Source organism: Heptranchias perlo, chromosome 18, assembly GCF_035084215.1.
Source record: "Heptranchias perlo isolate sHepPer1 chromosome 18, sHepPer1.hap1, whole genome shotgun sequence".
NCBI lineage: Eukaryota > Metazoa > Chordata > Chondrichthyes > Hexanchiformes > Hexanchidae > Heptranchias > Heptranchias perlo.
Genome location: NC_090342.1, coordinates 5,776,152 through 5,791,033, shown reverse-complemented (window position 1 = coordinate 5,791,033; position 14,882 = coordinate 5,776,152). Strand labels below are relative to the sequence as shown.

At 47.7% G+C, this 14,882-nt stretch overlaps 1 protein-coding gene across 2 annotated transcripts in view; it reads left to right on the top strand.

Moving 5' to 3' along the window:
* The window catches only part of nav3 (neuron navigator 3), a 247,403-nt gene that overhangs the window by 178,266 nt on the left and 54,255 nt on the right, over positions 1-14,882 (top strand). For both annotated transcript variants that reach the window (XM_067999283.1, XM_067999282.1), the window contains 2 exons: positions 6,541-6,564; positions 8,881-8,958. In XM_067999283.1, coding sequence (XP_067855384.1) covers positions 6,541-6,564; positions 8,881-8,958 — 102 coding nt within the window. The remainder of the gene's footprint in view (positions 1-6,540; positions 6,565-8,880; positions 8,959-14,882) is intronic.

Sequence of the window (14,882 nt, the reverse complement as noted above, 5' to 3'; positions counted from 1 at the left end):
TTCTCCTGAATTCCCTATTGGATTTATTAGTGACTATCTTATATTTATGGCCCCTAGTTTTGGACTCCCCCACAAGTGGAAACATCTTCTCCACATCTACCCTATTGAACCCCATCATAATCTTAAAGACCTCTATCAGGCCGCCCCTCAGCCTTCTCTTTTCTAGAGTAAAGAGCCCCAGCCTGGTCAGCCTTTCCCGATGCCGCCAACCCCCGCCTCTCCCCCACCCCACCCCCACCCCACCCATCCTTCGCTATCTGTGGCAGGCCAGGTAGACTTGTTTCTTGTGTCAGTGTCAACCGTGGCTCAGTGGGTGGCACTAATACCTCAAATCAGAAGGTTGTGGGTTCAAGTCCCACTCCAGGGACTTGAGCACAAAATCTAGGCTGACTCTCCCACTGCAATACTGTCGGAAGTGCCGTCTTTCGGATGAGACGTTAAACCAAGGCCCTGTCTGCCCTCTCAGGTGGCTGTAAAAAAATCCCAAGGCAATATTTCGGAGAAGAGCAGGGGAGTTCTCCCCGGTGTCCTGGCCAATATTTATCCCTCAACCAACACCTAAAAACAGATGATCTGGTCATTATCACATTGCTGTTTGTGGGATCTTGCTGTGCGCAAATTGGCTGCATGTGTTTCCTACATTGCAACAGTGACTGCACTTCAAAAAGTACTTTATTAGCTGTAAAGAGCTTTGGGACGTCCTGAGGTCTTTCTGTGTTGGTGTAACAAACATTGTTCCGGTAAAGGAATCCTGTTCATTTTGGTTTTCCGGGAGGCGGGGGGTGGGGGGGGGGGGGGAGGAGTTTAACCCGTTAGATTCCACACTGCGGCCGTGGGTCCCTTCAAGATGTTTATTTCCCACGGCTACTGCCAGCGTGCTCCACATCCGGCCGACAGGCAAGGGTTGCCAACTCCGGTCGGATGTATTCCTGGAGGTTTCATCACATGACCTCCAGCCTCCAACCACCCCGCCCCCACGCCCCCCCCGCCATCGGTCGCCCAACACGTCCATCCTCGCGGTGCGCTGCCTTCCCAAGCACCTTTTTTTTTTAATGTCCCCTCTGATTTTTCTCCCTGGGCGTTTGCTCGTAGCACTGTCCTAGAGATGAACCTTCAATTCCTGGAGACTCCAGGACAATCCTGGAGGGTTGGCAACCCCTGCCTAGCTGACCCGCTCGCCCTGCTAACTGGGTGCGGCCCTCGAAGTGAGTCAGTTCGGTGGAGCGGAGGTGATTTAGCCATTCTGGCGAGAGCTTGCAAAACCTGCCTGCCGAGGGAATTGAGTCTGAGTAAAAGCCTAGGCCGAGGATTTGGAACTTAGGCCATCTGGATAGGGAGCTGAGCGCACAATCACCATGGCAACTGGGGCTGACTAACAATTTAGTTTTAAATTTGTTTACCAACCAGTGAGCTATTTTGACAACCCCTAGGGGCCTGCAGATGAATGAATTGTAAAGAAAGAACAGGCATACATTTGTGTAGCCACCTTATCATATCCTCAGGATGCTCCAACATGCTTCAAATTGATTGGCACTCAGCAACCTCAAACAAAAATTAGACGAATGGCCAGTTAACCTGTCACTCCACTGTTTCTGATTTGTCACACTGTTTGTCCGACATCCAGTGCTGGATGAGCAAAAATTTCCTCTTCCGAAGCCATTGTCTTCAGTCCCCGCCACAAACTCCGTTCCCAAGCCACCGACTCCATCCCTCTCCCTGGCCACTGTCTGTGGCTGAACCAGACCGTTCGCAACCGTGGCGACCTAGTTGACCCTGAGATGAGCTTCCGACCCCATATCCGCTCCATCACCCAGACCGCCTACTTCCACCTCCCTAACAACGCCCGTCTCCGCCCCTGCCTCAGCTCAACTGCTGCTGAAACCTTCATCCATGCCTTTGTTACCTCCAGAGTTGACTATTCCAATGCCCTCCTGGCCGGCTTCCCATCTCCCACCCTCGATAGACTTGAGCTCATCCAAAACTCTGCTGCCCGTATCCTAACTCGCACCAAGTCCCGTTCTCCCATCACCCCTGTGCTCGCTGGCCTACATCGGCTCCCGGTTTGGCAACGCCCTGATTTTTAAAATTCTCATCCTTGTTTTCAAATCCCTCCACGGCCTCGCCCCCTCCCTATCTCTGTCACCTCCTCCAGCCCTACAAGCCTCCAAGATCTCTGCGCTCCTCCAATTCTTGCCTCTTGCGCATCCCTGATTTTCATCGCTCCACCATTGACGGCCGAGCCTTCAGCTGCCTCGGCCATAAGCTCTGAAATTCCCTCCATAAACTTCTCTGCTCTCTACCCCTCTCTCCTCCTTTAAGATACTCCATAAAACCTACTTCTTTGACTAAACTTTCATCATCTGTCCTAATATCTCCTTGTGTGGTTCAGTGTCAAACTTTGGGAATGGTCCTGTGAAGCGCTTTGGGATGTCTTACTATGTTAAAGGCACTATATAAATTCAACTTCTTGTTGTTGTTGTGGTTGAGGGTGGAATGTCGCACAGGAACGTTGGAACAGGAGGAGGCCATTCAGCCCCTCGAGCCTGTCCCGCCATTCAATTAGGTCATGGCTGATCTGTATCTTAACTCCATTTCCCCAACTCGGTTCCTTAATCCCTTAATACCCTTACCCAACAAAAATCTATCAATCTCAGTTTTGAAATTTTCAATGGACCCCCAGCCTCAACAGCCTTTTTGGGGGAGAGAGTTCCAGATTCCCACTACCCTTTGTGCGGAGATGGTGCTTCACGACATCAACCCTGAACGGCCGAGCTCGAATTTTAAGGGCTCCCGGCTCTTTTTCGATTCATGCCATAGACCCTGAAACGTTCACTGGAGTCAAGAGAGTCGGCTCGATTTAACATCTCGTGTGAGGGACGGCACCTCTGACAATGCAGCACTCCCTCAGTACTGCACTGAAGAAGTCAGCCATTTACTACCAACTGAGCCAAGCTTACGCTCTGTGGAGTAGATTTTTGTTGACTAACAGTATCATGGGATTATTGTAAGGAATCTTACAACACCAGGTTATAGTCCAACAGTTTTATTTGAAAATCACAAGCTTTCGGAGGCTTTCTCCTTCGTCAGGTGAGTGTGGGATTCCATGGAAGGTACCGCATGTATAGTCAGAGAACAATGCCTGGTGATTACAGATAATCTTTCCAACTGCCCGTTGTCAAGGCAATCAAAGGAGTCGAATAGTGTTCAGACACCACACACAAGACCACCGAATACACAAACGGTCAGAACTCAAAGGCAGAGAGAGAGAGTGAGAGAGAGAAACATCCGAAAGGAAGAGAAAGAGAGAGAATGATCAGTTGTATTAAAAACAGATAACTCTTTTTTCGCTGGTGGGGTTATGTGTAGCGTGACATGAACCCAGGATCCCGGTTGAGGCCGTCCTCATGGGTGCGGAACTTGGCTATCAATTTCTGCTCGACGATTTTGCGTTGTCTCGAAGGCCGCCTTGGAGAACGCTTACCCGAAGATCGGTGGCTGAATGTCCTTGACTGCTAAAGTGTTCCGGCATCTCCACATCATATCATGGGATTGTCTGACTTATGCTTAGAAGGCCTCCAAGGCCTAGGAATTTTGGGCCCCTCGCCCCCAAAATGATGGTGCCCTTTTATTTAAAGCCCAAATTTTCATGGAAGTGAACTTTTGCACCTCACTTTTGAAATCATTCCATATCTAATGAGGTGCCAGTTGATTCCAGTCCCAGTTGACTGTGGGAACCAGCAGGGGACTCTAAATACTTCAATTAATGCTGAAGCACCTCTTTTTTTTTGGTTCTATTATTGATTTTAATAACACAGTCGCCACATGTGATACCCGTTTGCGGAGGTGGGAGAGGGTCACTTTCCCAGCACCAATCGCGTGGCCAAGATGGAACTCATTTACAGGGATCTCTCTTACAGTTACTGCTTTGAGTTCTGGGATAAAGATTCGTGCAGCTTTTATTCGGTAATTAATCAAAAGATGATGGATGTGTAGGAACATCAAACAAAAAAAAAGTTTCTTTAAGCAAGGGATATATTTCTAACAGTGATGCATTGTTCCTCCCTTAGTAGGGCAGGACCTCAAGTCAGCCAGAATAAGCCCATTACACATGGTTACAGTTTACATCACTCACTTTCTTCATTATGGACACACAGCGTGAGGAGAAATGTGAGAGCCTCAACACAAGGTTTTTCCAGAATATAGTCCAAAAACCTCCTTTCTATCTTGCCCTCACATTCCCACATGCCAGTTAACTAAAGTTTTGACAGACTTTTTAACCATCTCTTTTTATTTTTCTTCCTCCTTTTGTATTGTTTGATGGATTGGAGAAGAATTACCCAATTAACGGAGAGGGAGGGAAGCTGCAGGCCCCGTAAACGCCCTTGTTCTTCCCACTTCAGCATTGGGTAGCCGATCTCGAACTAGGCCGCTTACCTGCTGGACTTCTTGGCAGCAACAGAAAGTACCTGAGAACTTTGAAGATGAAAATCTTCATTCCGCCCAAAAATGGACAGAGTACTGTCGCTGCCCGTCCAGTTTTGAAGCTGATACGATTTGTTCAGCTTTGCTTATGTTATGGTTATAGCGTTGCACCATAAAAAGGACGGTGTGAAGTCTTTCGGACATTACATTTGTTAGAACTATGAATGTCGTCCTCAAAATCCTACTTAAGTGTTGGAACTGTTAAATATAAAAAAGGGTAATTGCGCTTCTTTATGTGGGTGGTGGGCCTTCTATTTGAACCGCTGCAGTCCATGTGGCGAAGGTGCTCCCACAGTGTTGTTACAACAGCATCAACAACAACTTGCGTTTATATAGCGCGTTTAACATAGTAAAACATCCCAAGGTGCTTCACAGGAGCGATTATCAAACACAATTTGACACCGAGCCACATAAGGAGATATTAGGACAGGTGACCAAAAGCTTGGTCAAGGAGGTAGATTTTAAGGAGCGTCTTATAGGAGGAGAGAGAGGTGAAGAGTTTCAGCGAGAGAATTCCAGAGCTTAGGGCTTAGGCAGGTGAAGGCACGGCCGCCAATGGCGGAGCGATTAAAATCGGGGATGCGCAAGAGGCCAGAATTGGAGGAGCGCAGAGATCTCGGAGGGTTGTAGGGCTGGAGGAGGTTACAGAGGTAGGGAGGGGCGAGGCCGTGGATGGATTTGAAAGCAAGGATGGGAATTTTAAAATCAAGGTATTCCCTGACCGGGAGCCAATGTCGGTCAGCGAGCGCAGGGTGATGGGTGAACGGGACTTGGTGCAAGTTAGGATACGGGCAGCAGAGTTTTGGATGAGCTCAATTTTATGTTAGGTCGGATTCCAGGAGTTTGAACCAGCGACGATGGAGGAACGGCCGATATATGTCCAGGTCGGGATGGAGTTGTGTGACTTGGAGGTGGTGATGTTCCCGTGCTCCTGGTCAGGGCTCTCACCTCAAAGCAACACTCACACTCCAGAGTGGGACTCACAGAGGGGTGCTGGAGGGGAAATCTGGTTCTGCCGACCTGCAGTCCCTAACCCGCAGATCGCTTCCGCCATGCCACACTGGGACTGTCCAAATGGGGAATCAGCCCTGCCCAGCCGTTCTTTGAGTTGTGCTTTGTTACGGAGGGGATATGTTACATTTCTGTGCGAAACTCACACCTGTAAAATAAAAAGGTTTGAACTGAAGGGTGAATGTTTGAAACTTTGGGAAATGCCGGTAATCAGCTGAAACCTAGAAAGAAGGGACTTGCATTTATATAGCCCTTTCACAACCTCAGGACATCCCAGAGCTCTTTACAGCCAACGAAGTACTTTTGAAGTGTAGTCACTGTTGTAATGTAGGAAACGCAGCAGCCAGTTTGTGCACAGCAAAATCCCACAAACAGCAATGTGATAATGACTGGATAATCTGTTTTAGTGATGTTGGTTGAAGGATGAATATTGACACAGGACACCAGGGAGAACTCCCCTGCTCATGTTTGAAATTGTGCCATGGGATCTCTTACATCCATCTGAGAGGGCAGACAGAGCCTCAGTTTAATGTCTCATCCGAAAGACAGCACCTCTGACAGTGCAGCACTCCCTCAGTACTGCACTGGGAGTATCAGCCTAGCTTTTGTGTTCAAGTCTCTTTAAGTGGGACTTGAACCCACAACCCTCTGATTCAGAGGCAAGAGAGTTAGCCACTGAGCCACGGCTAAGCAAGGGTGCATTGGGAGCCTGCGAAGAGTTTGGTGCACATTCTTCACTGTGACGTTCAATGGAAGTGACACAGACTGCAACCCATGACTGGGGAATCTAGTGGAGCTCATTCATAACCAATTCTTGTTTCCAATCTGCATTTTCACACCTCAACTCAAATGGTAAGATAATTGCTTTCATATTCAAGCAAGTTAGTAAATCTGATTTTTCAAAATGGATTGGAGCAATTTTGTTCTTAATATCGCTCCAATAACAAGACCTCGTAGAATGGCTCCAGGCTGCTCAAGGTCAGGGTTAGTATTCAGGCTGTTTTCAGCTGTTGGTTTAATTCGAAACTTTTCTTTTCTGTTTCTCAGGCTGAAGAGAAGGCACATTCAGAGGTAAGAAGTATACGCACGTTCAAGAATTGTACAAAATGTGTGTCTGAAATCAAAAGCTGCCTGTTCCATCTCGATTCCAGTAACTTTGCATTAAAAGCCTGGATGGGTGCATGTGCATGTTTCTCTCTCACAACAGTCGCTCTTTATTTTATCATTCTTCGGGATGTGGGCGTCGCTGGCAAGGCCGGCATTTATTGCCCATCCCTAGTTGCCCCTTGAGAAGGTGGTGGTGGGCCATCTTCTTGAACCGCTGCAGTCCGTGTGGTGAAGGTTCTCCCACAGCGCTGTTAGATGGGAGTTCCAGGATTTGGATGAAGAAACGGCCGATATATGTCCGAGTCGGGCTGGTGTGCGACTTCAGGGGAACTTAGAGGTGATGGTGTTCCCATGCACCTGCTGCCCTTGTCCTTCTCGGGGTTGGAAAGTCGGGGGAAGAAGCCTTGGTGACTGAACACTAAAATTGAGTTTGATGTGCTTGGAAAGTGGCCAGAGGGTACAGTGGATTACCAGAACACTTCTTAAACCAAGTTTGACACTGCACTGGATTCAAACTGAAGCGGTGTGAGACTGCCTCCTCCAGGGACTCTCCACTTTGCTCTGCAGCCAGGTTGGTTTACACTGCCATGTGTAATGTCAGTGCACCATTGCTAAACTTGCAGCATAAACGCATCCGTATACTTACAAACTGCAACGAGGCTCTCTGCAGCTCTCCTCTGTTGGTGTTGGTTCAGGCTGTTCCAAAAATTGGGATCACAGTGGGGCTCCGAGATAAATTCCAAGTCGACTTTACAATCACTGAATCACATAGCACAGAAGGAGGCCATTCGGCCCATTGTGCCTGTACTTGCTCTTCGAAAGGGCTATCCAATTAGTTCCACTCCCCTGCTCTTTCCTCATAGCCCTGCAATTTTTTCCTTTTCGAGTATTTATATAATGCCCTTTTGAACATTAATACTGAATTTGCTGCCACTGCCCTTTCAGGCAGTGCATTCAAGTTCATGCTCGCTGTGTAAAAAAATGTATCCTCATCTCCCTCTGATTCTTTTGCCAATTACCTTAAATCTGTGTCCACTGGTTACCGACCCTCCTGCCAATAGAAACAGTTTCTCCCTATTTACTCTATCAAAACCACTCATTATTTTGAACACTTCTATTAAATTTCCTTTTAACCTTCTCTGCTGTAAGGAGAACAATCCCAGCTTCTCCAGTCTCTCCCCATAACTGAAGTCCCTCATCCCTGGTATCATTCTAGTAAATCTCCTCTGCATCCTCAATAAGGCTTTCTCTCAGTTTATTAATCAGTGCTGTCCACGTTGATCAGAACAGTGAATACTGTGAATTATTGAACAGAGGGCTGTTGACAGTAGAACTTAAGTCAGGAAAAATCATGATCAAACTGTACAGTGCTTTGGTCAGGCTACATCTTAAGTAGTGCGGCCTGTACTGGTCACCGAGACACGAGGGAGATATACAAGTGGACGGTGCAGTGCCATGGGGCTGATCTCCAGTGTTCAAGGTCTGAGTTATGAGAAAAGACAAGAGAAAACTAAGCTTTTCAGCTCGGAAAGGAGACAGTCTTCTCGAGTTACATAAGATAGGGTATGGAGAAGGTAAGTCCAGAAAATTACTGTCAAATGAATTCGAAGAGTGGGACAAAGGTGGGGGGGGGCCCCACAGATCCAAACGAGTTAAAGTCAAATTTAGGACTGATATCAGGAAACTCTCCTTCAAACAAGGAGTTACCACATGGACTGCAGTGGTTCAAGAAGTGGGCTCGCCACCACCTTCTCCAGACGATTAGGGATGGGCAATAAATGCTGGCGTTGCCAGCGATGCCCACATCCCATGAATGAATAAAAAAAGGAGCGATTAACGCATGGGATGGACTCCCGGATAGAGGAGCGGGGGTGAAAGCCTTGGAATCATTGAAGCAACAATTGGAAGTTGCAATGGGGGGAGGGGGGAGGGGGAGCATTGCCAGGTGCTTCTGGATAGTTGAATTAAGATGGGCCGAACAGCCTTCCTCATCGGTAATTATCTTGCGATCTTATGAGAGTCTCTGAGATGAACCACGGGATAAATGCACAGTAAGAGTCAAAAAGGCAGAAGAGGCCTTGGTGGAATGTGGTGAATTTGTAACAGAGAATCGTGAAATGGTTGGAAGATGTGAAGGAATTGCATGTGGGATCTTAACCCCCCGTTGAGTTGGAAGGACTCGACCGGGATCGGTGACTGCGCTGGCCTGTCACTTGAATCAGTGCGTGCGTTTCTGAGTCACTGTTTTAAACTCGGATAATTTTTCTCTTGTACAAATAGCAAATTCGTAAACTGCGTCGGGAGCTGGACGCCTCTCAAGAGAAGGTAGCGACTCTCACATCTCAACTTTCCGCCAATGTAAGTTACTCGTCTCTCCTGTCTAAAAAAAAAAGTGCATTTGCAGAATAAAATCAAGACACCATAAAAGGCAGTTAGATCTTCATCTGCAATTCTACAGTGTTGGTGGTACTCATGTGCGATCGGGTTGCCAGGAGATAAAAACCCCTTGGGACCAGGAATGTGGCTAATTTAGATTTGAGGTTAGGATCAGATCAGCCATGATCTTATTGAATGGCGGAGCAGGCTCGAGGGGCCGATTGGCCTACTCCTGCTCCTATTTCTTATGTTCTTATGTTCTTATGTCTGTGCTGTTGATAAATAGTGGCCCAGAATTTGCTGTAGCCGGTGAATTGAGTGGCTCCTGCTGTTCGTTAGTCTTCCTCTTGCCCGTTTCATTTCCATGGGATTATGCACTGGACCTGGGAGATGGAATCAGCCCCCTACAGGGCATCTGGGACCTGAGTGAACAGAGCAAGCCGCTGTGTATCTCCTTAACCAAACGGATTGAAGGATTGTGAAATGAACAGGTGCAGAGTCTAAACCAGGAAGTGCAAGTTAGAATAGTGAATTCAATGTCAAATCAGTTACAGAAAGCAAAATAAAGAGAGGGAAAGAAAGACTGGGTTAAGAGAGAGATAAAAGAGACAGAAAGAAAAAGTAAAAAAAAAGTATTTAAAATATTTTTAAATCTCCAACAAAATTAAAAGCTGAAGGAATGAGACTCCACACTTGTAATCGTTAATTTTCAGTGCCAGAGAGGTTGACTGGCAGTAATTATCACTTATCACCCCGTTAAAAGGGTACTTAGACTGAAATGGACAAGCCTTAACTTTCTGCGGCGAGTTTAGTTTGTATCTGTCGCTCAAATACAGAAACTTCACGCTGTTCACTGCATTTCAACGGTGAGTCAGACAGCGAGATGCCGTTTCCGCAAAGCTAACAGCGAGCGGCACACCTCAGACAGCAACTTTTGGATAATATCCGTGTTTAACCGCACATCTGCCCCTCGCCTGAAGTCGATGTGCGATTTGCGCATAAATAACGTCGAGAGTCGTTAGCCTCACCGTTATTTTGACAGCAAATTCTGGGCCAGTAGTCGCCGGTGGTTAAAGCTGGATTTGTTCGAAGGGCCTTACTCGGTCTTGCTTTGCGTGGCTGGGACCTCAGAGGCACAGGCCCCAGCAAATGTATTGTCTCCTTGGGCTTGGAAACTCCCCCGCTGCCCCTCTCTGCTCTCCATTGTGAGGTTTTGAAGAGTCTCCTCCTCGGCCCAGGTCTCTGTCGCTGCATGTCTTCCCTGCACGTGAAATTTAAGAGGTAGCAGGCCGATTTTTCCTGCTCCTGAGCCTGGGGCCTATTGGCGAGCCTGGAGGCAGCGGAGAGGGAGAAGTGTTCACACGGAAGGCGTCCCTCCCGATATTCCTCCCAGTGTGTCCCCGATTCCACCAGGGGGAGCTTGGTTTTGCTTCTTTACATAGAATTACATAGAATGTACACCAATATCGCACAGAGACCGGCCATTCAGCCCGACTGGTCTATGCCAGCGTTTATGCTCCCACGAGCCTCCTCCCACCCCTCTTCATCTCATCCTATCAGCATAACTGTCTATTCCATTCTCCTCGTGTGCTTATTGAGCTTCCCCTTAAATGCATCTATGCTATTCGCCTCAACTACTCCCTGTGGTAGCGAGTTCCACATTCTCACCACTCTCTGGGTAAAGAAGTTTCTCCTGAATTCCCTATTGGATTTATTAGTGACTATCTTATATTTAAGACCTGTGGTTTTGGTCTCCCCCACAAGTGGAAACATCTTCTCTAAGTCTACCCTATCAAACCCTTTCATAATCTTAAAGACCTCTATCAATTCACCCCTCAGTCTTCTCTTTTCTAGAGCAAAGAGCCCCAGCCTGTTCAGTCTTTCCTGATAGGTATAAGCTCTCAGTTCTGGTATCATCCAAGTAAAAGTTCTTAAAAGCGACCGCATGGCATCCATTTCATGGGGGGGGTGGAGCCTCTCGGGAGTAGTGACCACAATCATAGAAAGGTTACAGCACAGAAGGAGGCCATTCGGCCCATCGAGTCTGCGCCGGCTCTATGCAAGAGCAATCCAGCTAGTCCCACACCCCGCCCTATCCCCGTAGCTCTGCAATATGATTCGATGTGAGGTTATTTCAAAACAGTGGCCTTCAATGGAATGCAGAATGAACCAAAAGTAATTAAGTGGCACTTATTGCCGCACATGACAAAAATAGGAACGTTTTGTCTTGGTAGGGTCCTATATCTGAACGTATTTTAACAGCAATAGTCACCCAGGTTTAAAATGACGGCTGCTGCTTTGCTTTAGTTCAAAATAGAGGACCAGAGGAGATCTGTTTAAGAGGAGATGCAGGTTTTTTTTTTGATCAAGAATTAGTTAACTTGTCTAGCCAGTTCAGTGGAGTTTGGAGCCCAGATGTTCCAATGAGGATGTAGTTTTATATCGGATTGATTGGAAGCGAGTTTTAGACAGACTAACATGGAAGTGTGCTGTTTGCACCCAGTTTTCTGAGGTCAGCTCATTAGCATAACTCCAGATGCGAATTTGGATGGGAGTAGGAAGCTCCCTGTTGGTGGGAGTGTAAATAAAACTTAAAGGGATGGGGACAGTTAAAGGGGAGTGGCAAAATGGGACCTTTCGGAAATGCTCAAAGGGCATATCAACCCGTTAGCAGGCTTTACCAAGGCTGAAGGGGCAAAGACTAAGAGGTTACAGACTAATATGAAAAGACAGAAAACCCCAGATGTTGGCACGAGTTTACAGGTAAGTGGCAGAGCAGCCCAGCAACCAATCTCCTACTTGATGATTGCTGAACTGGAGGGGGGGCCCCTCTTTCCATAATCCATGGCACCATCCTCAACATTGCAGCATCTACGTTCCTATAGAGACAGATAGGAGGATGCAGTCAGGACCTCAGGATGCCCCAAAGTGCTTTACAGCCAGTGAAGTACGTTTGAACTGTTGTAATGTAGGGAAATGTGGTAGACAATTTGCACAAAGCAAAGTCCCACAAACAGCAATGAAAAAAATGACCAGATAATCTGTTTTGGTGATGTTGGAGGGCGAGGGATAAATATTGGCCGGGACACCAGGGAGAACTCCCCTGCACTTCTTCAAAATAGTGCCATGGGATCATTTACGTTTGCCTGAGAGGGCAGATGGGGCCTCAGTTTAACGTCTCATCTGAAAGATGGCACCTCTGACAGTGCAGCACTCCCTCAGTACTGCACTGGGAGCGTCAGCCTGGATTTTATGCTCAAGTCTCTGGAGTGGGACTTGAACCCACGACCTTCTGACTCAGAGGCGAGAGTGCGACCCACTGAGCCAAGGCTGACACGTGGACACTTTAGAAAAGATTGTTAACATTGATCTTGATTCAAAAGAGGATGAGCCGTGAGGAAAGATTAAAGACTCTTAGGCCTAGAAATTGGTATGCTTTTTTGGGTCGTGTGCCGGAATGGGTAGGCCTGAGGCACACCCGATATTGGGCCTCGGGCCTCGGGTCACCGGCAACATTGGGGAGAGGTCGAAAGCGATTGGGAGAGAAGGCCTTTTTTTCTGCCTTTACCAATATGGCAGATGGAGCACATGCCTCCCTCCATATTTGACGCTTAGGTGCCCATTTTGCGTCTGAAAGCTGGGACCCGGCATCAACGATTTTCATAGGCCTTAGGCTTTACCCTTCAAAAATAAGCTGACGGACAGACTGCCTCAAAGTATATGTAATATTGTGAACCCAATGGATGAACCCAGATTGTTACGATAAGGTTAGTAGAACGAGAGGATACTAATTTAAACCAAAGAAAGGTTAACTTCAAACAAATATTACTCAAAGGATAATACCTATTTGAAATATTTGGCAGGTAAGATGGTTGGATGTTTGGCAGCCAAGCCAAACTTGCTCCCTTACAACAACAACTTGCATTCATATAGCGCCTTTAACGTAGTAAAACATCCCAAGGCGTTTAACAGGAGCGATTATCAGATAATATTTGACACCGAGCCACATCATGAGATATTAGGACAGGTGACCAAAAGCTTGGTCAAAGAGGTAGGTTTTAAGGAGCGTCTTAAAGGAGGGGAGAGAAGCAGAGAGATTCAGGGAGGGAATTCCAGAGCTTAGGGCCTAGGCGGCTGAAGGCACGGCCGCCAATGGTGGAGCGATGAAAATCGGGGATGGGCAAGAGGCCAGAATTGGAGGAGCGCAGAGATCTCGGTTGTAGGGCTGGAGGAGGTTACAGAGGTAGGGACGGGCGAAGCCATGCAGGGATTTGAACAGGGGGATTAGAATTTTTTAAATCGCTGACCGTCAGCGTTTTGGGGGCTCTTTACCTGTCCTAATATCTCTATATGTAGCTATGTGTCAAATTTTGTTTGATAATGCTCTGGTAAACGTTAAAGGCACTAAATAAATGCAAGTAGTTGTTGTTGTTAAAATGGCGGGCATCCTGAGGCCAGTGAGGAACGGATGACCAGGTCCCTGCCGAGGATTTTAAACCCCCCCCCGACCCCCACCACAAGCTCCGTGCTCCTTTAGCAGGAGGCTAAAGTCAGGCCTAAAGAGAGTTCGGTATCACAAAATTTGGAGCATTTTCTGTCCTAATGTGCAGCGACCAAAACCCAACCACGGAGAATCGTACCACACAGAGGGAGACCATTCGGCCCATCGTGCCTGTGCCGCCTCTTTGAAGGAGCCATCCAATTAGTCCCACTCCCCTGCTCTTTTCCCCATTGCCCTGCAAATTTGTCCCCTTCAATTAAATATCCAATTCCCCTTTTGAAAGTTACTATTGAATCTGCTTCCACCACCCTTCCAGGCAGCGAATTCTAGTGTTGAAAGAACAGTGCTCTATTGTGCTATTTAAGTGATCCTTGCTTTGTCCCTCTCTCTGTTACAGAGCACTAGTCTCACTCTTGTGGGTTCAGTTGTCACAAAAATAAGATCCGCTTCTACAGAGAGCTTACCTCTCTCTCTCTCTCTCACTTTATTCCCCTCCCCGTGAGCTGTCATGCATTGTGTTGCAGCTCGCAGGGTTTCTGTCTGAACCTGGTCCACAAAGTATTAATTTACAGCGATACAACAATCTACCTTTTGCTCTTCTCTCTGAAGAGTGAATCCGAAACCACAGGGGCTAATTAGTCGAGCAGCGGCCCCCCTCCACCAGCACCTTGAAGGGAACCCACCCAATCAGTGGACCTCCCCAGCTTGATTGACGGAGACTTAAGATTTTTATCTCCATTCAGAATATATTTGGCAACACAGAATCTTGTCCCCTCTGCTGTCAGAGCGGCTCGGAACCGTCAAAGGGTGGAGTGCGATTCTCCCAACTCCACCCCACCCCCCCCCCCCCCGCCCCCCCAGGGCCTGCTGGGATGCGGGATGTCCCTGGAAAGCACGGGGAGTTCTTTGGCAAGGGCCCTCGTGTGGCCCTCACTCAACCGTTACCCTGCGGCGAGTCCGCGGGACGAGGGCGGGAAGCGGTCGACGGATGCCAGCGGAAGCAGGAGGCATCGGCTCTGCCCGGCTCGCCAGCCCCGACCAGATCAGGTGGGCGGGCTTTTGTTTCAGGACAGCCCGTTTGAGGGGCCAGCTTGAACCCGGAGGAAGGGTCGTGCGGGGTCTCGGCCTATCTGTAAATCTGTGTGAGTCGAGCAGAAAATAGCTTTGGGGGTTTATCAGTAAAGTGGGAGCCAGGTATTGTCAGTAGTTTAATTAATTTTTCAGTCCGTATGTGATGGTTACTGGAGACAGACTTGTTCATCGGGTGTGAAAGTGTTTGAAAGGTGAGTGTTTTAAAAAAAAAATCATTATTTGGATGTAGATCTCATGGGATAATGGATTAGGTGTCAGCCTTAGCTCAGTGGGTAGCATTCTTGCCTCTGATGTCAGATGGTTGTAGCTTCAA